The following is a 26,253-nucleotide window of genomic DNA, read 5'->3' on the forward strand; positions in this document are numbered from 1 at the left end:
AATCTACCCCACGTCCTATGAATTAATAAGTTTCCTACTTTGGATAGTGGGAATAAGTAAATTCCTGGCCCATATGGTCTTCAGAAATTGTTCTTTCTAATATTTTCAGTGGTTCTATCTCAGTCTCTGGTATTTTCTTTACACACATGCACTATTCAATGCCCAGGTGCATACTCAAGGGTGAATGTGTGTACATTTTCAGAGTTCTGTCTTTGTACAGCTCTCTTTTCTTCAGCACTCTGCCATAGGAACTGTAGCCAACTTGGTGTCTACATCTAGCAGCAGATCCTTAACTTAGGGAGTTTGGCAGGCTCTGCTTTGATTCCCTCTTCCTTAACTACTGCCTGGAAACTCTTTCCGTAGAGTGAACTGGGGCAACTGTAGGGTTACACTCAACTTGTTTGTTTCCTATATCTCAGGGTTCACTCTTCTTCATTGTTTGATGTACAGTGTCTTCAGACTGTTGTTCCATTAGTTCGTTCAGTGTAAAAGAGAAAAAATTATTGGCCTTCTTTTTTGTATATATGTATATCACCTAATTTTCAAGAAACCACCAACTGGGTTAAATAAGAATGGAGTGTTCATAGGCGGTAATCTCCTTGATATCAGTCTTGGTGTTGTTTTTCTGGATCCTACTCCAACAGCAAAAATAAACAAATGGGACTACATCAAACAAAAAGCTTCTGCACAGCAAAGAAAACCATCAACAAAATGGAAAGGCAGCCTACTGAATGAGAGAAAATATTTAGAAATCGTATATCCAATAAGAGGTTAATATCCAAAATATATAAAGAATTCCTACAACTCAACACCAAAGAAAATCCAATTTAAAAAAAAAAATGGGCAAAGGAAAAAAAATAGGGGAGCCTGGGTGGCTCAGTTGGTTAAACAGCCAACTCTTGATTCAGCTTAGGTCATGATCTCACAGTTCATGAGTTCAAGCCCCACATTGGGTTCTCTGCTCACAGTGGAGAGCCTGCTTCAGATCCTGTGTCTTCCTCTTTTTCCACCCCTCCCCCCCAAAAAATAAATAAGTGTTTTTTTAAAAAATAAGCAGAGGATATGAATAGACACTTTTCCAAAGAAGACATACAGCTAGCCTATTGGCACATGAAAAGATGCTCAACATCACAAATCATCAGGGAAATGCAAATAGAAACCACAATGAGATATCACCTCACACCTGTCAGAATGGCTAGAATCAAAAAGACAAGAAATAACAAGTGTTGGCAGGGTGTGGAAAAAAGGAAACCCTCATTCACTGTTGGTAGGAGTGTAAATTGGTACAGCCACTATGGAAAACAGTATGGAGGTTCTTCAAAGTATTAAAAATAGAACCACCATATGATCCAGCAATTCTACGTCTGGATATTTATTCAGAATATTCTGAATTCATGAAAACACTAATTCGAAAAGAGGTACAATATTCATTGTAGCATTATTTACAATAGCCAAGATACAGAAACAACCTAAGCATTGATCAACGGACGAATGGATAAAGATGTGGTCTATATACAATGGGATACAATTCAGCCATAAAGAAGAATGAAATCTTGCCATTTGCAACAACATTGATGGAACTAGAGGGTATTATGCTAAGTGAATAAGTCAGACAGAGAAAGACAAATACTATATGATCTCATTTATATGTGGAATCTAAAAAACAAAACAAATGAACAAACAAAACTCTTGGGTATGGAAAAGAGTGTTGGTTGGCAGTGGGAGGGAGTCAGGAGATACAGACTGCTAGTTACAAAAAGAATAGGTCATGGCGATGTGGTGTGCAACGTGGTGACTAGAGTCAGTGCTGTTGTCATGCATATTTGAAGGTTGCCAAGAGAGTGATTCTTGAAAATCCTCGTCACACACACAGAAAATTTTTAATTAAAAAAATTTTTGTAACTTTTTATGGTAACAGATGGTGACTAGACTTATTGTGATGATCATTTCACAGTGTGTGCAAGCGTCAAATCCTTACATTGTACACCTAAAACTAACATAATACTGTATGTCAATATATCTCAATTTTTAAAAGAGAAGAAGGGGAAAAAAGGAGTGTCGATGTGGGGAAGAAGATCTAAGCTAAATCATAAAGCATGCCACATTACCATCAGACTTGTTAAGCCTCAGCTTTCTTGACTCTTGGCACTTGCTCTTACTTAATCTTTTTAGTCATTTAGTAAATATTTATCAGACTCCCACTATACTCCACCACAGATAACAAAAGAGTACATGTACATCTTAACATGTACAGTCTTGTTCACAAAGGCCTTGTCTTCTAGAATAAGCACTTAGAGATTTATCTGTTATAACTAACTTATTTTAGAAAAGTTGTCTAGAAAATGGAATCTGCACGATCTCAAGTGACCAAATGCCAAGGTTCAGTTACCTGGAATTCTTTACATAGAAGCCATTGAGTGAAATCCAGGTAATTTGTTACAAAGCTTTAGATTGCTACATTTAAGAGAGATTTTTAAGATACCTGCGTAGAATAAAGTAGAACTCTGTGTACTAACTTTAAAAGATGTTCATAATGTATATTAATAAATTTTTTCCAAAAAGGAAAATTGCAGAATAATTTGTATTGTATTTCTCTGCTTGGCCTTTGAGTGTGTGTGTGTGTGTGTGTGTGTGTGTGTGTGTGTGTGTGTGTCTAGGGTGTGCAATTGTGTTTCTAAGCGTAGAGAAAAAGGAAGGGCTCACATAATATACACCTGTCATGCCAGGGGCACACAAATACAACTAGTCCTGCTGTATGAGTAATAAAACATTTTATCAGAGTAAACTTACAGGGAAAGAATTCACAGAGCATATACCATCCCCAAGTTCTCTTCTCACAGAAAAGTGTGCTTAGGCCTAGTGTGGGTAGTCTGGATGCACCACAGAAAGTAACCTGATAGAGGGGCTCCACACCAGAACATTGTACACACCTAAAGAGAAGGTTAGGGAACATCTAATTGCCTAAGTAACAATGGGAATAGGAGGGAGTTTTGGGGGGTTATTATCTCTTTTAGCCTATTCTAGTAGAATAGGAAATGAGCCTCCAGGACCATCCATATTTGTCTCTCAAACATTAAACTGTGCTTACCTCTGAGATTGGGAGTTGAGAAGTACGGAATGACCAATTTATACCTTATGCATTTTTGAATTGCTTGAATTTATTCTAACTCACGTGGAATTTTTTAAGGCATAGATTTGGTGATCAACAATATCTGAATCATAGCAGGTATAAAGTAAATATTGATGCATTAGATAGATCATTCACATACCTTATCTACCAAACTTACGTAGATTTCTAAAGATGAAAATAAGAGGCAAAATTCTACTTTTTAAAATACATCTATAAACAGTATTTATAAACAGATTATATTCCAGCAATATTCTTTGTACCCAAAATTTTGTTGCCAAGGAAATATATATGGATACATATATATATATATATATATATATATATATATATATATATATGCTTTAATATATGCATAGAGATATTTGGAATGGTAAAAACCAAAAGAAATCATTCATCATTGATGATAATCACAGTGGAGGGCCACTCAAATTCTAGATGGATGAAAGCGATCTTTTGAGTGTACGTTCCCTCTTTTTAGGTTAAATTACTTATTATGTGCATGTGGTATTCCCTTCTCCACTCCCTTTCTTCCTCATCTCCTTTCTTCATTTCATTATCAAGAGCAAGTATTTAGAAGACTATGAAATTGTTCTAGAATATCAGACAAAGGAAAAATTCAGAAGCCTCTAAAAAACATAACATACGCATTTGAAAGTTTTAGGACTGATAAAAGGCAACAGAAAGGGTGTCTAATACATGCTTAGGCAAGGAAAAAAGATGTGACAGGAGTTTCTGTTTGATGGAGTCCTTGAAATACTTGCCCGTATGTTCTACTCTATACCAGCAACATTGGGATATATGATTTCTACAAACGTAGTATAAGTATCTAAATGAGTAAAACATGTGCTTTTGTCCTTTGAATCACCTAACAACTGCTGAGAGTGTTCTCTCAGCACCCCCGGTGTACCCAGCGTCTAGGAAGGAGTCTGTAGCACACAGGTCCTACAACTCCACCTTCGTATTCTAAAGGGGGAGACGCACCTGCCAGCCACACCACCAAATCTCTTTAAACTTCAAAGCCAATCTTCCCTTCCGTATCTCTAAGCCTTTGTTGATGTGAGGAAAAAAATGCACTATTTTATGTACCACCAAGGAGTAAGAGCAGGAGATACTTCCAATGAAACTGCAATACAATGCTTTATTATCACTCTAATGTTTTTTTTTAATTTTAAGCACACATTCTTTTAGACTTTGAGCAGTGTCTCTTATCATATATTACATACAGTTTCTATCCTTTTCTTCTTCTAACATAAACTTTGTGCTGAATGTGCCAAATCACATCGGAATCATATTGGAGACATTTTAAATGGCAGTTAAACTCAGCCTATGACAGATTAGCCATACTCAGAACTCCATTGAATTCAAAGTATAAATAGCTAAGATCAAATTTGCATGTGCAGACTTGATGAACAGCGATTGTAAGAGGCTTCCACTTTCATAGAAAAGATGAAAAATAGTATGATTTATGGGTTCCCTTTGCCTCCCAAAGTGTTTTCCTGAAAGTTTGTTGATACCTAAAAATCATTTTAATAAAGAACAGTGCTTTTATTTCACCATTAGAAATACAAGGCTTAGGGGCGCCTGGGTGGCTCAGTCGGTCAAGCATCTGACTTCAGCTCAGGTCATGATCTCACGGCTAGTGGGTTTGAGCCCCGTGTGGGGCTCTGTGCTGACAGCTCAGAACCTGAAGCCTGCTTTGGATTCTATGTCTCCCCCTCTGTCTCTGCCCCTCCCCCAATCATGCTGCTCTTTCTCCTCCTCCTCCTCCTCCTCCTCCTCCTCCTCCTCCTCCTCCTTCTCCTCCTTCTCTCTCTCTCTCTCTCTTTCAAAAATAAGTAAGCATTGGGGCGCCTGGGTGGCGCAGTCGGTTAGGCGTCCGACTTCAGCCAGGTCACGATCTCGCGGTCCGTGAGTTCGAGCCCCGCGTCGGGCTCTGGGCTGATGGCTCAGAGCCTGGAGCCTGTTTCCGATTCTGTGTCTCCCTCTCTCTTTGCCCCTCCCCCGTTCATGCTCTGTCTCTCTCTGTCCCAAAAATAAATAAATGTTGAAAAAAAAAATTTTTTTAAAAAAAACAAATATAAGTAAGCATTTTTTAAAAATTATAAGTACAAGGCTTAAAACATAAACACACTGCCTGAATTTTTTTTTAATTTAGCAAGTAAAGTTTATCAGTCCATCAAAATTCTTTCTTCTACCCAGAACTGTCCTCCATACTATGGATCGTGATTTCATTTTAAAAGGTCCCTTGCCTACCAGACAGTGTCCATATTCTTTAGCATGGCAAAGAAAGCCAGTTTGATCCTAACCTACTTCTCATCCTCATCTTCTACCTCCCCTCTCCCCAGTCCTCACTTGCAACCCCTCCTACCCCAAGTAACATGTCTCTTGCTCCTGCTGCCACCACTGTTACCTTCCTACTTCTCAGTCTCCATTGTTTACTTTTTTCTGATTGTTCCATAAATGTGGACAGCCCAGACATCTGTCTTGGCACTGTTCTCTGTGTTTCATGGCTTCAGCTACCAGCTACAATATCTCTTCATTGTAGCCTTTTTTTAATAAGTTAGAGATTTATGCAGTCAGCATAGATATTACCAGAATTGAAAGAATGCAAAAGGAGTGTTCCGCAAGTAACGGGTTCTCCCTGTTCTTTTCATACCACCTTCTGAACATCTCTACTCAATCTCCTGTTTTAGTGCTACTGACTTGGTACAACCTCTTATCTATCATCTGAATTAAATTAGGAACCATCCTAATGGTTGGAACCATCCAATAGATTGGCATTATCTCTGTTTAGTCCTCTACCCTGTTGGCCAAAATGCTCTTTCTAAATAAAAATCTGTTTTTGTTTCTCCCCCAGTTAGTCTTGTCTCTGTTCACTAAAAATAACAATATATAAGACCTCCCATTGTGCTACCCCTGCCTACATACCCAGTTTCATCGTATATTATGCCACACATGCACGCATGCACACACACAGCCATGCTTCTGTATACAATTACTTGTGTTTCTCCCCACTTTTGTAACTTCTTGTGCTTTACTTGAGTTCTCCAAGCACTCTGCGCTCTTTCATGCCTCTGTGCTTTTGCACACTCCAATCTCTTTGCCCAGTGTACCCATGTCTGCATCGCAGGTGCTTGTCTTTCAGTATCAAGTGTCACCTACTCTATTAAGCCTTTTTTGAACTCCAGGCAAAAATGACTTATGTCTCCCCATGATACCATATATACCAAGATATATTTAGATAGAGATGTTGTTGACATAACTGTCTGTGTGCTTCTTAAGAGGAAGGATTCTTTTTTATTGGTCTGAGCTGCTTAGCAGCACAGTGCCTGTTTCTAGTAAGTAGTAAGTAGATCTTTGTTGAAGGAATAACTTCTGGTTTTGATGGGTCAAAGTAAATAAGAGAAGTGGGGGATGCTAGAATGAACCTGAAGCAGATTAGAGGTACCAACCAAGAGGCACAGAGGATGAGGGAGAAATCAGACCTGCTAATTAGAAAGAAAACTTTAGTTTCTTTTTAAGTGTCAGAGACTCAATCATATGCTTTATGTCACATATGGAACCAGAGCAGCATAAATACCAGCTCCACCCACCACCATCATGAAAAAAAATATTTTAGTTACATGGAATCGGTAGTATCATCAACTTTTATTGAAAACACTAGAGTTTTTTCTCGGGAGCCTGGGTGGCTCAGTCAGTTAAGCTTCCGACTCTTGGTTTGGGCTCAGGTCACCATCTCACTGTTCGTGGGTTTGAGCCCTGAGTCAGGCTCCACGCTAATGGTGCGGAGCCTGGCTGGGATTCTTTCTCTCCCTCTCTCTCTGCCCCTCCCCGGCTATCTATCTGGCTATCTCTCTTTCTCTTTCTCTCTCTCTCTCTCTTTCTCTCTCTCTCTCTCTCTCTCTCTCTCCCTCTGTCTCTCTGTCTGCCCCCCTTCAAAATAAATAAACTAAACTTTTTTTAAAAATCACTCAATAAATGCAGATGGGCTTTTTAATTCTATGTTTCATTTATTTTTCTGCTAATGGCAATAGTATTGATAAAATCAGTATTTTTATTAGTAAACGGCATTTTAAAGAAATAGTAATTTCCCAATTGGAATAAATAATGCTTATTTTGCTTATGTGGAAATACTCAGAATGAACCATCCAAATGAATTTTAACACAACATGGTAAGATTTTGTAATGACAATATAAGTAATTTTGTGAAGTAATGGTGGTAAAACTGCAATTCTGGAGAGTAACCACCTGCTCTTCCCAAATGTAAAAGTACATTTAATTGCATACAAACTAATCATCTTTTTTTTTATATATTTTTAGTTTATTTTTGAGACACACACACACACACACACACATACACACACACACACACACACACACACACACACACACGCTATGAGTGGGGGAGGGCCAGAGAGAGAGGGAGACACAGAATCCAAAGCAGTTTCAGGCTCTGAGTTGTCCGCACAGAGCTTGACATGGGACTAGAACTCACGGACTGTGAGATCATGACCTGAGCTGAAGTTGGACACTTAACCAACTGACCCACCCAGGCACCCTACAAACTAATCATCTTAAGAAAAGTATGGAAAACTGGGTATTTTAAGGCTAATAAAAACTTCAATTTAACCAGAATCATTATATTTAAATCAGAGTACATGAATTACTGATAAAATTCACCTAATTTGCTGAATCTGTATAGAAAAGCGAAAGGTAAGCAATATGTAATAAGGTAATGAAGATAAACATTTAATAGCAATGAAAATAGCCTCTTAAATGTTTTGAATAAGTCATTAAAATCAAAATAATTATATGTATAATAAATAAATAAATAAATAAATAAATAAATAAATAAAATAATGGCCAGCTATTTTGAGTGCTTGCTTTAATACCAGTCATACTATCTCATGAAACCATAGGAGTATTGCTTGGGCTAACTAGTATGTTCAGAGTGTGAGGTAAACTCAGGGGAGTTTACCAGCTTCCCAGGCTTCCTGAGGCCTCAAAGAAGCCCTTTTGTGTGAGTGCAGGCTTCCATTAGATTGGAAGGTGTATCAGAGAAGAATCAAAGGAGAAGAATGACCAAGATGCAAAGTGTACTCAATCTGCTCTTAGGTTTTTCATGGATTCGCCGTCGCCACAGTTAGCATATCGAGTGCTGTAATATATGATACCTCTGCCCTTAAGATCTGAAATTTTCACCAGGTGATAAAGCCCACAGAACACTGTCCACAAAATTGACCTGAGACTGATTTGGATTTTGACTGCTCTGAATGCAAATTTTGTCCTTTATGGGGCGCCTGGGGGCTCAGTCGGTTAAGTATCAGACTTCAGCTCAGGTCCTGATTTCACCGTTCGTGAGTTCGAGCCCCACGTCTGGCTCTGTGCTGACAGCTCAGAGCCTGGAGCCTGCTTCAGATTCTGTATCTCCCTCTCTCTGCCCCTCCCCTGCTCTCTCTCTCTCTCTCAAAAATAAACATTAAAACAATTTTAATAAATTAGCCTTTTCATTTTAATAATGATGAACATATATTTATCTATCCTATGAATGACTAATTTATTTTACGGACAAAACATTTCCCTTTCATTTTCTAACAGCTCTGTGTCTAACCTTGCCAAGTGCTTAAACCAAGAAGTCTTTGTTATGGCTCATTGTGGAAAAAACTCAATTACATGGATTCAGGATAATATAGTAAAATTTGTTCTGTAAACATGCTTTTTATAGGTTCACACACCAGCTCATGTGAGTGGGTGTGTGTACCGAATTCCAGCCACCACTGAAGTAAGGGACAAAGTGATTTATCTATAAATTGTGTCCTGTTTACACATCAAACAAATTGTTTAAACTTTTTACCTTACTGATGTGCCTTGATAACTCATGAATGACTACATTTTTCTCATTTAAGAGCTGTTACAACTCAACACTGCAGCGCCCTCCCCTCTGCCATCAGGATTGTCATACAGTTGAACCACGTTAAAATGAATTTCTCAGAGGGAGCTTTAAGGGGGCAAGAAATTTAAAACACTTGAACTTGAAAATTCCATTCTCTGACTCTAATCTCCTGTCCTTCCAGCTCTCCCAGTCCTTTCATTCTCACTAAATCTGTGCTTTATTTGCACTCAACACATGTTCCACATTCATAAACTCTGTATTTTCCAATCTGTCAGGCCCTTCTTGGCTTCACTTTTCTTTCTACCCAGCCATGACCTTACCAGCCATCTGAGCACTACATTCACTAGCACCTAGATTGCTTTGTCACTAATTCATCCATCAGGCTTTTCTTGACATCCCTACCTTTCACATAGCACCTGACAGGGCAACGATAGTTACCCTGTAAATACTTAATGGAAGGAAAGAGAGAGGGAGAGAAAATTCTTTGGTTTTGGGGTAATATGCTGAAAATTTCTTGTGGAAATGTGTTACTGCTTGAAAGCATTACAAATTCATGTTGTTGAACATCAACCAGAACCTCATTCCTACTGCCCACTGTTTTTATTTTTCTGCATCTGTCCTGTTTCCCATTATCTTCATTGCAGGTCACTTCCACTCAAAACCATCAGTTCCATCATCTCTATCTTCCTTATTAGGTCATCTAAATTTCTTTCTCTTAAGTCTCTTTCACCCAAGGATTTTTGTAGTATCTTCACTCTCTCTCTTTTTCCCCCTTTTGGTTTCTCTTCAAAAAAATGAGAGAGAATGAGAATGTGTGTGTGTGTGTGTGTGTGTGTGTGTGTGTGTGTGTGTACACACAGAGGTAACTTTCAAAAATTAACCCCTCTCTTTATACCTTATTCCTTCCGTCCCCCCCTGATCCTCTGTTCGCTCTGCCCTCCGTTAGTGATCGCCAGTGACTTCCTAATTGACAGTGTCCTTTTCTCAGTCTCCTGATCTAGGCATGACATTATAGATTTTATAGATAAGCTAGAAATTCTGTTCTCTCTTTGCTTGACAACACCATTCCTCTCCCATGTCTTCATCTTCTTCCAACCCTATAGCGTAGCTGTCCCTCACATATCTGCCCTTTGTCCTATTCTTACATGTCACTAGTGATTCTCAAATGCTAGTGAATGTAAGAATCACCAAAGATTCTTGTTTAAAGTGTAGGTTTCTAGGGGCACCTGGCTCAGATGATTAAGCATCTAACTCTTGATTTCATTTCAGGTCATGATGTGATTCATGAGATAGAGCCCTACATCGGGCTCTGTGCTGACAGCTTAGAGCCTGCTGGGGATTCTCATTCTCTCTCTCTCTCTCTTCCTCCCTCCATCCCTCCAAAATAAATAAGCATTTAAAAAAATAAAATAAAATGTGGGTTTCTAGATCCTGCCCTCAGAGATTGTGATTAAGTAGGTCTGGAATGAAACCCATGAATCTGCATTTTTAACAAGCTCATCTTGTGACTCTAATAAAAGTGATGCATGGCCACACTTTGAAAAATAATACTCCACAGCCCTATCTATTCTGTGACTTATAAGTAGATAGTCCCTTGTATCCATCACTGATTGCTCTGAAATATTTAATGTCCTACTCATGAATTTCATCTTATTATCTGTTCTTTCTCCTTTTATCTCATTAATATCTCCTTATTACCATACTTTGACAATCTCGGGACCAGAGCAGGGCTGATAATCAACTAGCACTTGCTTTTGGTTATTAAAACAACAAAATATTTGCAAGAAGGCTGCACACAGCTGTTGTCCCAAGGCCCTGAGTGTCATTCCTGTCTGTACTGGCACCTCTCCGAGATCCCTGCGACCTCCTCACCATCCACCAACAGAGATACCATACCTGGCACCTGCCCCAGTGCAAAGCTGGCGTCTTAAATGGTTGAATTTTATCAGTTAAATATCACTCCTGTTAAAGATGAGATAATTAACCATGTGAGACACAGGGTAAGAAGCTGGTTTTAATGGGAAGGATAGCAAAGTCAGGATATAAGATGATGTGCAGTCCTGTTAAACCTGCTAAAATAGTTGGATGGAATAGCCTGCAGCAAGTCCAAGATGACCAGAGCTGTCCTTTCCAAATTTGACCAATTATCAGAAATTTTGATTCAGTGGGACTGGGGTGGGCCCCGGAAATCCGTTTTTGAACATTTTCCCCAGTGATTCTGATGATTTAACTAGATTTGAGAACTGCTTTAGATTGAGAACACAGAATTAGTACTAAAGTGTTGCCCCTTATTGGGCCTCAAATAGGTATTTTACATTCCTTGGCACCATCAAAAAGATTAGATAGGATATATGGAATTTTCCTCACAAACTACCACCAGTACTAGAAAGTATCATTTGTATATATTTTAAATAGAAATCAATTCAGTATTAAATTCTATTCAACAGAATGCATTTTGTCTCTGGCAGGAAGGAGCTCCATTTCTAGAAGTTTCTTTGAAAATAAACTCCATAAGAAAAAAAATCCCACGTTTAGGAAAAACACAACAAAATGTGATCACCTTTATATATGTAATTTTAAGAGAAAATATATAATTTTAGATTATCTAAGAACAAGTTAAGATTTGAATTAAAACATGTAATTATGTTTTAATCAGCCGTTGCTTGTCTCTGAATCATGTGTATAGTTTATTGAAACAAAGGAGGAATAACAATTCTGTGGGCGCCTGGGTGGCTCAGTTGGTTGAGTATCCAACTTTTGATTTTGGCTCAGGTCATGATCTCACAGTTCATGGCCTCGAGCCCCATGTTGGGCTCTGTGCTGACAGTCCAGAATCTTCTTGGGATTCTCTGTCTCCCTCTCTCTGCCTATCTCTCTCTCTAAAAAAAAAAAAAAAAAATATATATATATATATATATATATATATATGTAATTATGTTTTAATCAGGTGTTGCTTTTCTCTGAATCATATGTACAATTTATTGAAACAAAGGAGGAATAACAATTCTGTAAAATGTTGTGTCATGGGTTTAGTCCTGAGTCATTTATTACGTATATGATTCTTGAGTCACTAATTACTAAGGCTTTCCTATAAGGAAAAGATTACTAACAATAGACAAAGTAAGTGATTGTGAAACTTCTAATACTAATTATTATGGCTACAGAAAGACTTTTTAAAATCACATTGGAGGAATTAAATTCTGTCAAATTACATTTATTTCAAAAATAGGTATTAGCATCACTTTTCATCGACAAACGTGTATTTTTCGTGAGGAATTAAAATACATTTTGGGATTTAGAATCTTAAAAGTTTATAAAGAAATATGTTCTTAAAACTGACAGCACTGTAGTTATTTTTATTATCCAGAGAGGGAGTAGTTTCTAGGTTGTATATTAAAGATACCTTTTAAAAGTAAGGCATTGGGGCCCTTAATTTTGTTTACAGTACTGAAACCTAACATATGTAATTTCTGTGATGAAAAAAAAAAATGGAACTAAAATAATTAAGACTAATGACTGCTGTTATTCTTTTATGCAGTTGAATTTAGATCCAATAAGTTTCAAAAATAGCACATTCTAGACTACAGCTAACTGCGATTTGTAAATGCCCTTAATGCTTCCCTCACGTTGCACCCCAGCCCCCCACCCTACCCCCCTGCCCCACCCCACCCCACCCCACCCCGATTGTTCTGCACTTTGAAACACAAAGCAACTTGTCAGTTCAGTTTATTCAGTTAAGGTCAGTTCCGTGAAAACAAAGTCAAGGCAATTGTTTGATTTAATTGACTAGTGAAACTGGTTATACAGGTAAGAAGAACTCAGTTTTATTTTTGTCCAGTTGCGTATTTGAATGTTCATAAAGTAACTTAGTAGAGTAATAAGATTCCAGTGACATTGTAATAAATTTAAAAGAATGGTTACCAAAGCAAGGAAAAAGGACACTAAAACCCAAACTATAGAAAATATTCATGGTATTTTTTTCTTTATGGCATTGCTTCTTTGTAATGAATCATGTTCAAAAAATGAAGTCTTCTTTTTTTCACTGTTCGTTTCCTTATCTTTGAGGAATTTCTTTTCCTGGGCTAATGTAACCAAAAGGAAAATTTTTAATATAATTTACTCAAATCATTTAAATAACTTTTACAAAGTAGTCCTCAATCTGCAAACAGATATTCTACAGCAGCTAGCTGGTCAACCACCTTTTGGCTTCACTCTCCTCCTTACCCACCTAGACCTCAAGGCTGTTCACTTTAACAATGATTGTTTCTGCCTTTGATTCTTCTGCCTTCCTCTGTACCTTCCATTATATCCATCCTGCTGTTCTCTACACCTTCCGCTTCTGGGCTGCTAGTCGCTCATTTCTTTTATGTGGGTACTAAAATAAATGATATGTTTAGATCTTAAAATATATACCTATAAATCTTGTAGGGGCACCTGGGTGACTCAGTCAATTAAGCATCTGACTTCGGGTCAGGTCATGATCTCACGGTTCGTGGGTTTGAGCCCTGCATCGGGCTCTGTGCTGACAGCTCAGAGCCTGGAACCTGCTTCAGATTCTGTGTCTCCCTCTCTCTGCCCCTCCCCTGCTCACGCTCTGTCTCTCTGTCTCTCAAAAATAAATAAAATGTTAAAAAAAATAATAAATCTTGTAAATGTAACTCACTTGAGAAAAAAAGTCATTTCTTGTCCCAGAAAAAGAACAAATCTTTAGCCTCCATTGAACTTGTTAGGAACTATGAAGGAAAGAGGAAAAAATACTGAAACATATACAAGGCTAGAATTTTATTGGCAAAGAATATTTTAAGATCATAAAGTAGGAATTTTGTAGCAATTTTGTTCTGTGTAATAAAGTACTCCCTTCCCCACCCCTCATTCTTATAATAGGTGTTTACCACTTCTGTAGTGATTTGTTCAGTTTTTGCATATCCAACTTTAGAATACCTTTTCTGAGAAATCATTAGGTACCAAAGTAGGGGCCTACGGATACTGACAGTGCTGTGTGTGACCTACATCTTAACATCTGCTTAGGAAAAAAGAGCAAATGCAATAAACAACAACAACAACAAAAACCAAGGTTGGTTGGATATATAAGTTAATAAAATCCTTAAGAAAAGAATCTTGGTCTTATGTATCAAGAGCATTACGTTGGCCTTAAACTTAGTGCAACTTCTGTTATGAAAAAACTTCACAAAGAAAACATTAATTAAAGAAAAAAGTAATTTTGAAGTCTGTTGCAACATTATTTATGATGCAATTGATAAATTGATAACATCCTAAAGGTTTATTACTATAAGCAATGTAATTATGGTATGTTGGCTTCCTAGACAGTTTTGTAGCCATTAAAATCGTAAATTAAGTTACTCTGAGAACTTGGAAAAATAATAAAGGTAAAGTGAAAAGGTCTAATATAAGATTGTACATAATGTACTAAGAAAAAGCAATCCAAAAGGAAATTACAAAAACAAATCCACTTATGATAGCATCAAAAAGAATAAAATCTAAGCTTAGGAATAAATTTAATCAAACAAGAGAAGGATTTGTACACTGAAAACTACACAACTTTGCTGAAGAAACTTTAAAAGACCTAATACATGGAAAGACATCTCATGTTTATAGATTAGAAGACTTAATATTGCTAAGATCACAATACTGCCCAAAACAATTTATAGATTCAGTATAATCCCTATCAAAATCCCCAACAGCATTTTTTGAAGAAATAGAAAAACCCATCCTAAAATTCCTATGCAATTTTAAGGGACCCTGAATGGCCAAAACAATCTTGAAAAGGAAAATCAAAGTTGGAAGACACACTTCCAAGTTTTAAAATGTACCACAAAGCTACAGTAGTCAAAACAGTGTTGTAATGGGGCGCCTGGGTGGCGCAGTCGGTTAAGTGTCCGACTTCAGCCAGGTCACGATCTCGCGGTCCGTGAGTTCGAGCCCCGCGTCAGGCTCTAGGTTGATGGCTCGGAGCCTGGAGCCTGTTTCCGATTCTGTGTCTCCCTCTCTCTCTGCCCCTCCCCCGTTCATGCTCTGTCTCTCTCTGTCCCAAAAATAAATAAAAAACGTTGAAAAAAAATTAAAAACAGTGTTGTACTAGCATAAGGATAGATAGATAAGACTAATGGAATAAAATAGAGAGTCTGGAAATAAACCCTTCATATATGGTCAAAAGGTTTTCAGTAAGATTGCTAAGACCATTCAATGGTCTTTTCAACAAATGGTGCTGGTAAAACTGGATATCTGCATGTCAAACATTGAAATAGAATCCTTATCCTACTGTCTACAAAAATTAATTCAAACTGGGTCAAAGACATAAATTTCAGAGCTAAGAATGTAACACTATAGAAGAAAACATAGAAAATTTTCATGATCTTGGGCTTGGCAGTTGTTTCTTAAAAATGATACCAACTTAGGATTCTCTGTCTCCCTCTTTCTCTGCCCCTCCCCTGCCGCTCTCTATCTGTCTCTCAAAATAAATGTTAAAAAATAAAACGATACCAAAAGTATAAGCAACAAAAGAAAAAACTAGGTAAGTTGGACATCATCAAAATTAAAGACTTTTGTGATCAAAGGACATAATCAAGAGAGTGAAAAGACAACCCACAGAATGGGAGAAAATACTTGCAAGTCATATGTCTAATATGGGTTTAATATCCAGAACATAACTCCCAGGGGCACGTGGGTAGATCAGTCCTTTAAACATCCGACTTCGGCTCAGGTCATGATCTCACAGTTTGTGAGTTTGAGCCCCACATCGGGCTCTGTGCTGACATCTCAGAGCCTGGAGCCTGCTTCAGACTCTCTGTCTCTCTCTCTCTCTCTCTGTCTCTCTCTCTCTCTCTCTGCCCCTCCCTGGCTTGTGCTCTGTCTCTCTCGCTCTCGCTCTCTCACAAAAATAAATAAACATTTTAAAAATTAAAAAAAAAAAAAACTCCCATAACTCCACAACAAAAAAGCGGACAACATAATTGAAATTATGGAAAAATGACTTGAATAGACATTTGTCCAAAGATACACAGTGACCGATAGGCACATGAAATAATAGTGTTGGTGAGGATGTGGAGAAAGTAGAACCAAGTGAATCGTTAATAGGAATGTAAAATGATGCAGCCGCTGTGCAAAACAGTTGCCTGTTCCTCAAAAAGTTAACTAGAGAAAAAAAATTTTTTTAACTTTTTAAAAAGTTAAATATAGAATTACCATACGACCTAGCAATTTCACTCCACTTCTAGCAGATATTCAAAGGAATTGAAAATGGGGACTCAAGCAGATATTTATATACCACTGTTTGTAGCAACATTAATTAAAATAGCCAAAAAAGTGAAAACAACCCAAGTATTCATCAACAGATGAATAAATAAATAAGATGTACTATAAACACACAATGGAATATTATTTAGCCATAGAAAGGAATGAAATTCTGATACATTGTACAGCATGGGTGAACCTTGAAAACATTACATTAAGTGGAATAAGCAGACACAAAATGACAAATATTATATGATTCCCCTTATAGATCTAGAATAGGCAAATTCATAGAGACAGATAGTAGAGGTTTCTAATGGCTGGGGGGTTGCAGAGAGTGTTTATGTTTAATGGATACAGAGTTTCCATTGGGATTGATAAAAACGTTCCAGGAATAGAGATTAGTGATGGTTATACAACATTGTGAATATATGTAATGCCACTGAATTGTGTGCTATACAATGGTTAAGCTGGTGACTTTTATATTCTTTATATTGTAACTGTAATTTTTTTTTTTTTTTTTTAGAGAGTGAGAGTGGGGATAGGGTAGAGAGAGAGAGAATCTTTGTTTTTTTTTAACTTTTGTTAACATTTATTTATTTTTGAGAGATAGAGCACAAGCCAGGGAGGGGCAGAGAGAGGGAGAGAGAATCCAAAGCAGTCTCCAGGCTCTGAGCTGTCAGCACAGAGCCGAGTGCAGGGCTCCAGTCCACAAACCGTGAGGTCATGACCTGAGGTCACGAAGTCAGATGCTTAACTGACTGAGCCACCCAGGCACCCCGAGAAAGAGAATCTTAAGCTCCACACTGAGGAGGTCTGTCCCACAACCCTGGGATCATGATCTGAGCCAAAATCAAGAGTGGTACACTCAACCAACTGAGCCAGACAGGTGCCCCTACAATTTTTGTTAAAAAGAAACTTCATTATACCTAGTGATTTAGTTTCATAAATTATCAGTTTTAGAAATAAAGATGGAAGGAAATATGAAGATGTAGAAAAATGCTAAATTGCAATGTCATATTATTTTTAATAGAAATAAAGCCCAAATAAAAGGTTTTTATTTTTAGCTAATGGATGTTTATTAAAAGGAGATAAATTTTGTCACATATCTTCTCAAACCAACAAATGGCAAAAACATTTAGGTGACCCGTCCCTGAAACTGGTAATAATTCATATTTTATTTAACATTTTTCTTTGTGTTTACATATTGTTATTATTATATTATAAAGAATAGTTCTATTGATTAATAATTTTGAAAACCTTCAAAGTTACATAGGAAACGCTCTTCTGAGTAACTCATGCAAGGGAGTTTTGGCATACTGTACCTGTGCTAGAATAATAATCTTCAGTTTCTTATAAAATGTTGTAGATTTTCATGAAATCTGTTTTTCTTTAGCTTGACAGGGCCAATTCTCTGTTAAACCAGACTCAGCAACCTTACAGATATCTCATTGAATCAGTGCGTCAGAGAGACTCTAAGATTGATTCGCTGAAAGAGCATGTTACACAACTTGAGAAAGATGTCAGGTAAAATCATCTGTTCTTTTTTTTTTTTTTAATTATAAAGGCAACGTAAACATAATAGTGCTATCCATGAACTAAGGTTGTAAATTGGGAAGAAAAAATAATGAATATGGTTTTAAATAATGGTTTAAATAATATGGTAAATAATGAACATGGTTTTAAATGTAATTTATCTTAGAGAAACTTAGGTCACGTCACGTTAGGTGCTCACATTCCACCTTGTGATCAGAAGTCTTAGCCTGGACCTAACAGTGCTATGCTTACTAACAGCACTCCCCCCACCCTAGGAAGCAAAAAGCTATCCTGTCCTTGTTCCCCTACAATTCTTTAGTGGGATGGGGTTTAACCAAAGCGAGGGAGAACATAACCAGATGCCATTTGTGGAGACAAAATAACTTTTTAAACAGATAAAATATACACATTTGCTTAGATTCTGTTGACTTTGCCAAGGAATTTTTTAGGGTTTTCTTCCCCTGACTCTTTACATGAAGTAACCCATGAATCACCTAAATATAAATAAACCCCTTTCACTTCCTTAAATTTAAATTGTTTTCTTACATGACACCTTATCCAAAGGACTTGCTCCACTTAATAACCATTCACATTCTTTACCTGTTCATCTATACAATCATTTTAGTCTTTTTAAATTGGAGTAAAAGAGTGATGTTATATAGAAAGAAAGATTTTAACTCATGGATGGTTGATTAGTTGGCTTAGTTCTTGGATTTTAAGGTTGTTAGAATAATTTAGATAAATTATTAGCCAATTCATAAATATAGAAGCAAAGAATTAGATGGGAATAGAAATTGTTAAATTAAGGAATTGGAAAACAATAAGGAGAATATATTAAATTCAGATTTCCTAAGGTATATAATCAAAGTATAAAGCTACTGGTAATTAACTCTAAAGTATGGGAGGGTATTCTTTTTGATGAATCAGAATAACCACCTTCTCTTGTTTCTATCCCACCAAAATAATTGGTCCAAAACTTTATTGCTGATCTTTTTAATCTTAAAATGATAGGTTAAAATAATTTTAAATCTCATTTATGCTTTAAAATGTCAATATAAGTAAGAATTTATTTTTAGATTGATTTTGAAGTTAATTACAATTAGAATATGTATAGCCAGTATTCATTAAATTTACTGAATAATAAATAAACCAAATTAAGAAACTGTTAAATAATTCAATCAATCAATTAAACAGTTCTTCTATAAATAGCTACTAGGGGCAATAGAAATTATGTCTTATCACTCACTGGGTACTTGGTTATCTTAGGGAAATTGAGGGAAGAACTTTTTCTTCCTATATTATATACTTCTGTTATATTTGAAATTTTGTGCAGAATCTTTTTTTTACCTTTTTAATCTTGGAGTGAAAACATAAAAGTCCTGTGTAAAAATTACCTTTCACAGTTACCTTCAAGTTAAGTTTATTTGAATATTTATTTAACTAAGAATTAAGAGAGCTGAAAATCTTTAATACAGATTAAATAATAATATTAATTATTAAATAGTTAGCTGTAGGAGGAAACTATAAAGATGAACAAATTCAGCCCTAGAGAAATTAAGTAACTTGTTATCTAAGAACATACCGTTTGGTCATAGGCCCAAAATTTGAATCCAGATCTGTCTGCTTTCCAATTCTATACTCTTAACCATTATGTTATACTGCCTCCCTATGTTCTATTCTGAATAAGGGGTAATTTTTCGTTAACTAATGTAATTAAGGAAGAGAAGCCAAAAAAAAAAAAGTGTAAAAGAGTAGTTAAAATTGGAGCTTTAATGAATTGGCAGTTGTTGAAGCTAGGTGATGGATGCATGTGGGTTTGTTATATTTTCTCTCTTTCAAAATATTCCACATAAACTTGTTTTTAAAAAACAGAGTTTAAAAGGGAATACAGGCTCTACAGATAGGTTACCTGGGTTCATATCTAGCTCAGTACTCAGCTTTGAATTAGAACAAGTCAGTTAAACTCTCGAAACCTCTAGTCTCCAATAGAACTCTCTGTAATGGTAAATATATTCCATATCTGCACTGTCCAGTATGGTAGCCACTACCCACATGAAGAACTAAATTTTTAATTTTAATTAAATTCCTTTTCATCTTAATTACCACGTATGGCCAGCTAATGGCTATGTTATTGGACAGTACAGCCAGTTTTCTCATTTGTGAACTGAGAGTAGTACTCTAGCACTAGCAGTACCTAATTCATATAGTCATTTTGAGGATTAAATGATATAATCTCGGTGATATATATAGGACTGTGCCTACACATTATGAATGCTATATAACTGTTTGCTCTTTTGAGTATTGGTCTGACATGTAACAAATTTTCATGTTGAGAATTACCTTAAAAATAAGAAGTAACATTTCTCAAAATATCTTGAATTTTGACAAAAATTAGGACTCCCTTAATGTGAGAAGTGAGATGATTCATTTTCAGGAATACCAAATAAAAGCTGTGCTGTCTAGCTAACAATAGGTTTGCAACCTATTGGAAATATGTACAAACCCTCCCCCCCCACCTCCCCCCCCCCCCTGCACAAAGAGTCCCAAACCCTTAGACACTTCACTTCCTGGTTCTTCTTCCCCTCTCCCATTTCATGGGCTTATTTTTCACCAGCTTTGCAATGAGCATGTGCCAAAGAACTGAAGTCTCTGCGTCACCTCAAGGAATGTACATTTGTTCCAGTCAGGCTACTTTTTGGCCTTACATGGGCATAAGTGACTTCTGGGTAAGGCTGTAACCTCTGTAGTACTCAGCCAATGAGGAATCAGGGGAGGGACTTCCTGCAAGGAGATAAATTGCCTGCTGTAACCCCTCTGAGTGGATCTGTCCATCAGACACCAGCTCTTGCAAGAATGTTGATTAAAGCCTCACTTCACTGTTCTCCTCATCTCCACGTCTCTCCTATGATTGGGGCAATGGGCTTCAGCAACAATATTAGTAACAGCAACAATAATCATAAAAACTATGCCAATTACAAAAATTGGCATAAAATATAAATATATAAAAATATTTTTGTGCTTAAATCTGAGTCCTTTAAAGCTGTTTCATAAATTTACTGTATATTTTAATAGATTCTGCACTAGTATTTCATAGGATATGAAACCTTGCTCTTAATTGAAGTAGCTATGCTACCTTGTAATGTGAAAAATTAAGGTGCTTTCAGTAGGTTAATTATGACCTTTGAGATGCTGTTAAATGTACCTTAATGACATGAATGAAATACCATAAAAATAGCCCAATCAACGAGTCAGATACAGCAGTCTATCTACCATCACTCCTACTCTGAGCTGATGACATTTCAGATGTAGTGGAATTATCCTGGGCTTTGAGCACACATCAGCCTGCTTTCTTTTGTCATAGTAAATGTGCCTGTAAAATACAGATCTTAGCGTGAACATCAAGGGTTAGAAGTGAAAATGAAATGAAATGACCTATATAAAGCTTCTGGCACATGAGGAAACTTGGTAAATATTACTTCCCTTCCTTTTGTCCTTCATTAATTTGAAATGTAAACATTAAATGACCCATTCAAAAAGATTACTGAGTGGTTGTTCCTTGAAAATGCCTATTCCTTTTTGCTGCATGTTGATTTTAATTGTAAGGAATATTTATATTAATTGATTATTTTTTTAATTGAAGTATAGTTGGCATGCCATATTATATTAGTTTTAGGTGTACAACATAGGGATTAGACATTTAGATACGTTACAAAATGCTCACCATGGTGTGGCTGCCATCTGTCACCATACAAACTTATTACAGTATTATTGACTATATTCCCTATGCCATACGTTTCATCCCCGTGACTTACTTATTTTATAGCTGGAAGTTTGTACCACCTAATCCCCTTCACCTATTTTATCCAAATCCCGGCCCCCTCCCCTCTGGCAACCACCAGTTCTTATGACTATTTTCACCAGTTTTTATGAGTCTTCCTGTTTTGTTTTGTTTGTTCATTTGTTTTGTTTTATAGATTCCACATGTAAGTGAAATCATGCAGTATTTGTTTTTCTCTATCTGACTTACTTCATTTAGCATAATACCCTCTAGGTCTATCCATGTTATTGCAGATAGCAAGATTTCATTCTTTTTTATAACAGACTAATATTCCCATGTGTGTGCATGTGTGTATACACACTACGTCTTTATCCATTCATCTATCTGTAGGTTACCTTTTTGTGTGCTGTTGATGGTTTCCTTTGTAGTTTCAAAGCTTTTTAGTTTGATATAGTCCCAGTTGTTTATATCTGCTTTTGTTGCTCTTGCCTAAGGAGACAGATCCAAAAAAATAATTGCTAAGACCAATGTCCAAGGGTTTATTGCATATGCTTTCTTTTAAGAGTTTTATGGTTTCAGTTAAGTGATTACCTTTTAAATATTTCTCTATTCAGTAAAAGCTCTTTAAAGAACTGAGTAATTTTATCATTTTCTTAGAAAATAAAACAATACCACTATACCACACCCATGACTTGCAAATTTAGCTATACATATTCAATGTGTAGAAAGATTAAATATGTACTAAAATGAAATCATTATAAACACATTAAAAGCTAACATATGAGATATCACTATTAACTACTTTAAATCCCCCTATCATTAAAGTAATAATCCCTTCTAAAAGTAGTACTGGTAAACTTTCTACCAAGCCACAAGAGACAGTCTGGGTTATATAGTTTGTTTGATCTATAGTTCACAACTGAACGAAGCATGGAAAGAGAATAATTAGCATAAATTTCCTTTCCCGGTTGTCAGTTCTCAGTTTATTTTTTACTAGTAGTTTAAGAAGAAAAAACTACTTAGCCTTGTAAAGCTAAGTCAGGGTATACTGATCCAGGAAGTTAAAGAAGAGTATATCAGGAATATGTTTTCATATAGCAGGTGACACAGAGCCATAAACATGAATTTCTGAGTAATAATTAACAGTGAATTAAACAATTATGGGTGTAATAAGCCATTCACGATAGATGTGCTTATAAGGAGATTTGTTTTGTAGTTGCTTTATGAGTCACGCATGGAAGCTTTGTATTTTTAAAGGTAAATTTCCACTGTTGTGAAATGTGTCTTAAGGAGACTAAACTTCGTTCGACTAATTACATACATACTGGAAGAAAACAGAGTATAATAATCGTCATATTCAGTTTTAGAGACCCATGTGTTGAAGATGGCCTCCTTTGTGGTTTAAGAGTATATTATAGAGAAGGCTGAGACTTAGAAAATATATGCCCAAGTATTGTCTGAGGAGTCTGTACTGTTTGTCATAAACCCACATCTTGCAGATAGAACAGAGTTGCTCTGTAAACCAATTTATACACCTAGCTTTTATTCTGTATTATACAGTTACTTTCACTATTTATTTTTTTTACTTTTTTTAATGTTTGTGTGTGTGTGTGTGTGTGTGTGTGTGTGTGAGAGAGAGAGAGAGAGAGAGAGAGAGAGCGCACGTGAGCAAGCACAAGTGGCGGAGGCAGAGAGAAACACAGAATCCCAAGCAGGATTGGCTTTGAGCTGTCAGCACAGAGCCCAACACATGGTCCGAACTCACAAGCAGTGAGTTCAGGGCCTAAGCCGAAGTCAGATGCTCAACTAAGTGAGCCACCCAGGCTCCCCATTTTTGCTATTTAAATATGGAATATTTACTTTATTCTGGAAAACACTGAACACTACATATAAAGGATTTCTAATGAATTATCCAGTCAAAATCCTTTATCACCTCAACATTCCTCCATTCCTGTTGCACTGCATTTTAAGGGCCTGTTGGTATTTGAGAGTATGTATGTGTGTGTGCATATGTGTACTGTATGTGAGTGTATGTTTACATACGATGTGTATGTAACATGTATATGAACATTAACATGCGTGTGAACATTAATACATTTCTATTCCTCGAAAAATCCTAGTCCTATGTTACTGGATGTTTATTATAATTTCGAAAAATGTTTTATCTTCTTCATGATGATTCTAGCTAAAGATAGATTCGAATTCAACAGTTACAGAAACATCTGATCTTTACCAGGCTTTGGAAGACTCTGGCAGAATCTGGCGTTCAGTTACATTATATTATTTAGTTCTTTTCAACTCCAAGGCTCAGTAAGATCTCTGATGCTTAATTCTGAAAGTCAAATCTGTTTTTCTGCTAAGTTGCTAACCTGTATGGCATTTAATTACTGTTTTTCTGTGATACTTGTTTTTCATCTAAAGTAGTAATACCATATACATTTATGTCAGGTTTTATGTGTTCAATTCTTTATATAATCATTTCACTAGATAATTCATATATCGCTTTGACATACATGAGTATTATTTTCCACTTTTACAGATGTGAAAACTGAGGCTTAGTCATGTGGTGTGATTTATGCCACACATTTGTGTCAGTGGCACAGTTGGAAACAAAAGTCAGAATTGCATCTTGTGTTTTCTCTCAGAGGACAAACTGTGGTGCTTCCTTGGGGAAGTTCACGGTTACTAGGAAAAAAGAGAATGTGAGCTTTTTCCTCTTAAATCCTTGGAATTACCAGTTCTTCCAGAATACCTGCTACTATTCCCTGAATTTAAAAACAAAAACAAAAACTTCTGCCTAATTTAAAAATTGATGGCTTTCCATTTTGTTAAAGGATAACTTAAAACATGTTACCTGTTCAGCAAAATAATCCTCACTAGTTTTACCTTCACAGATTTTGTTTTGACATTTATGGAATTACGGTATTTTAATTCACTGTTGGCTTTTCTTATTCTCGTTGTAGTGCTGAGTAGATTCATTCCAGGGGCTTTCAAAGAGTATTTCATTTAACGGTTCTAATTAGTTTTTATATGTTGAATAATAAAACTCCAGACAATATAAATCATGCCTCAAATATTTATCTTTTAAAACATTAATATATTCTTCTATTTAGGCTTTTTTCACCCTTTCGTATCAGAAAACAGGTCCTATCTAAGGGAAATTCACAAGGCAAACTTGGAAATTAAAGATTGAACTAAGAATATAGAGACAAAAATTGTTTTCCCAAGTTTACCACATACTGAATATCTGATTCATTTATCTAATTCAATTATATACCTGGTAATTTAGTGTGCAGTAAATTATAAAATGTTACTTTTAGTTTTAAGGTTAAATTTTTTTTTTTCAAAGTTTATTTATTTTTGGGACAGAGAGAGACAGAGCATGAACGGGGGAGGGGCAGAGAGAGAGAGGGAGACACAGAATCAGAAACAGGCTCCAGGCTCTGAGCCATCAGCCCAGAGCCTGACGTGGGGCTCGAACTCCCGGACCGCGAGATTGTGACCTGGCTGAAGTTGGACGCTTAACCGACTGCGCCACCCAGGCGCCCCAAGGTTAAATTTTTAATTTGACTTCTAGTATCTTGAGTTTTACTATTTTGCCCATACATACGTTACCTTTTATATAAATCCCACTTCATCTTTTTACATTGCAGGATTAAATAGTCACCTTTAAAACACAAATTTTATACCCCTACTAGGCAGGAAAGATTCTCAGAAAACATCTCATTTGTACTGTCAAATGATTATTACAAGAAAAAGTCTTCTTAGAAAATAGCTAGCTGTTGGTTAAATCAAACATTATAGTGGATGGTCTGATAGATATCTTTATAGAGTATAAATTTAATTTCTCTTTAATTCAAGCCATCATATTTGTCTTTAGCCTTTTGCTTTTTTCTATTTATGAATTAGATTTACACCAATATGATGACTTTTTAAAACTTGGGTGTTTTTTTTTTTCAGCAATTTGAATAAAGAAAAGTCAGCTTTACTACAGATGAAGAATCAAATGGCATTAGATTTAGAACAACTTCTAAATCATCGTGAGGTACTTTTTCTATGTTGTCATAATTTTTACTTTAGGCTTTTTCAAAGTCCGTGTTGTGTTACGATTACTGGATCCCAGTTGTCCGTGCGCATTAATGACTTCTCATGTTTGTGTCTCATTGTGATCTGGTCCTTTATATTGAATATGTGATACACTTTATTCGTTGTGAATTAATTTATACTTTATTCTTGGGTTAATTCTTATTCCTGGAATACTCCTTGTTATTGACCCCTTATTGCCTTGTTCATATATCTGGAATTGAATTTCCACATTATTTAATAATTGTTTTATCTCTTTCTCACTAGACAGTATATTTCCTTAGCATACCTCTGTCTCATTCATCATTGTATTGCCCATATACTGTATGTATGTCTAGTGTGTAATATTTGTGTTGAACTTTAGAGTCCATAAAGGATTTTTTGTTGTTATTCCTCACCAAAAATCCTTTAGAGCTAATAAAATTTCCTCATTTTATAAAAGGACAAATGAATGTCTAGTGGCTTGCCCAAAGGAGAAATGAGTTTGAGTGGCTTGCCCAAAGCCAGTTAGTAACTAAGAGATAACCCCATTTTTCTTTCTTGTTTTTTTGACTCAGACTTATTGAAGTACAGTATACCCACAGT

The 26,253-nt window shown here is 36.2% G+C and overlaps 1 protein-coding gene across 8 annotated transcripts in view; it reads left to right on the plus strand.

The window, feature by feature from the left end:
* Window positions 1-26,253, plus strand: part of PIBF1 (progesterone immunomodulatory binding factor 1) — a 208,321-nt gene that overhangs the window by 151,135 nt on the left and 30,933 nt on the right. For all 8 annotated transcript variants that reach the window (XR_007150468.1, XR_007150467.1, XR_007150471.1 and 5 more), the window contains exons 15-16: window positions 17,668-17,798; window positions 25,546-25,630. Coding sequence is in view for 5 of the 8 variants with exons in the window: in XM_047850739.1 (XP_047706695.1) it covers window positions 17,668-17,798; window positions 25,546-25,630 (216 nt within the window). In the remaining 3 variants the exon portion in view is untranslated. The remainder of the gene's footprint in view (window positions 1-17,667; window positions 17,799-25,545; window positions 25,631-26,253) is intronic.

Source organism: Prionailurus viverrinus, chromosome A1 (assembly GCF_022837055.1).
Source record: "Prionailurus viverrinus isolate Anna chromosome A1, UM_Priviv_1.0, whole genome shotgun sequence".
Taxonomy (NCBI): Eukaryota; Metazoa; Chordata; class Mammalia; order Carnivora; family Felidae; genus Prionailurus; species Prionailurus viverrinus.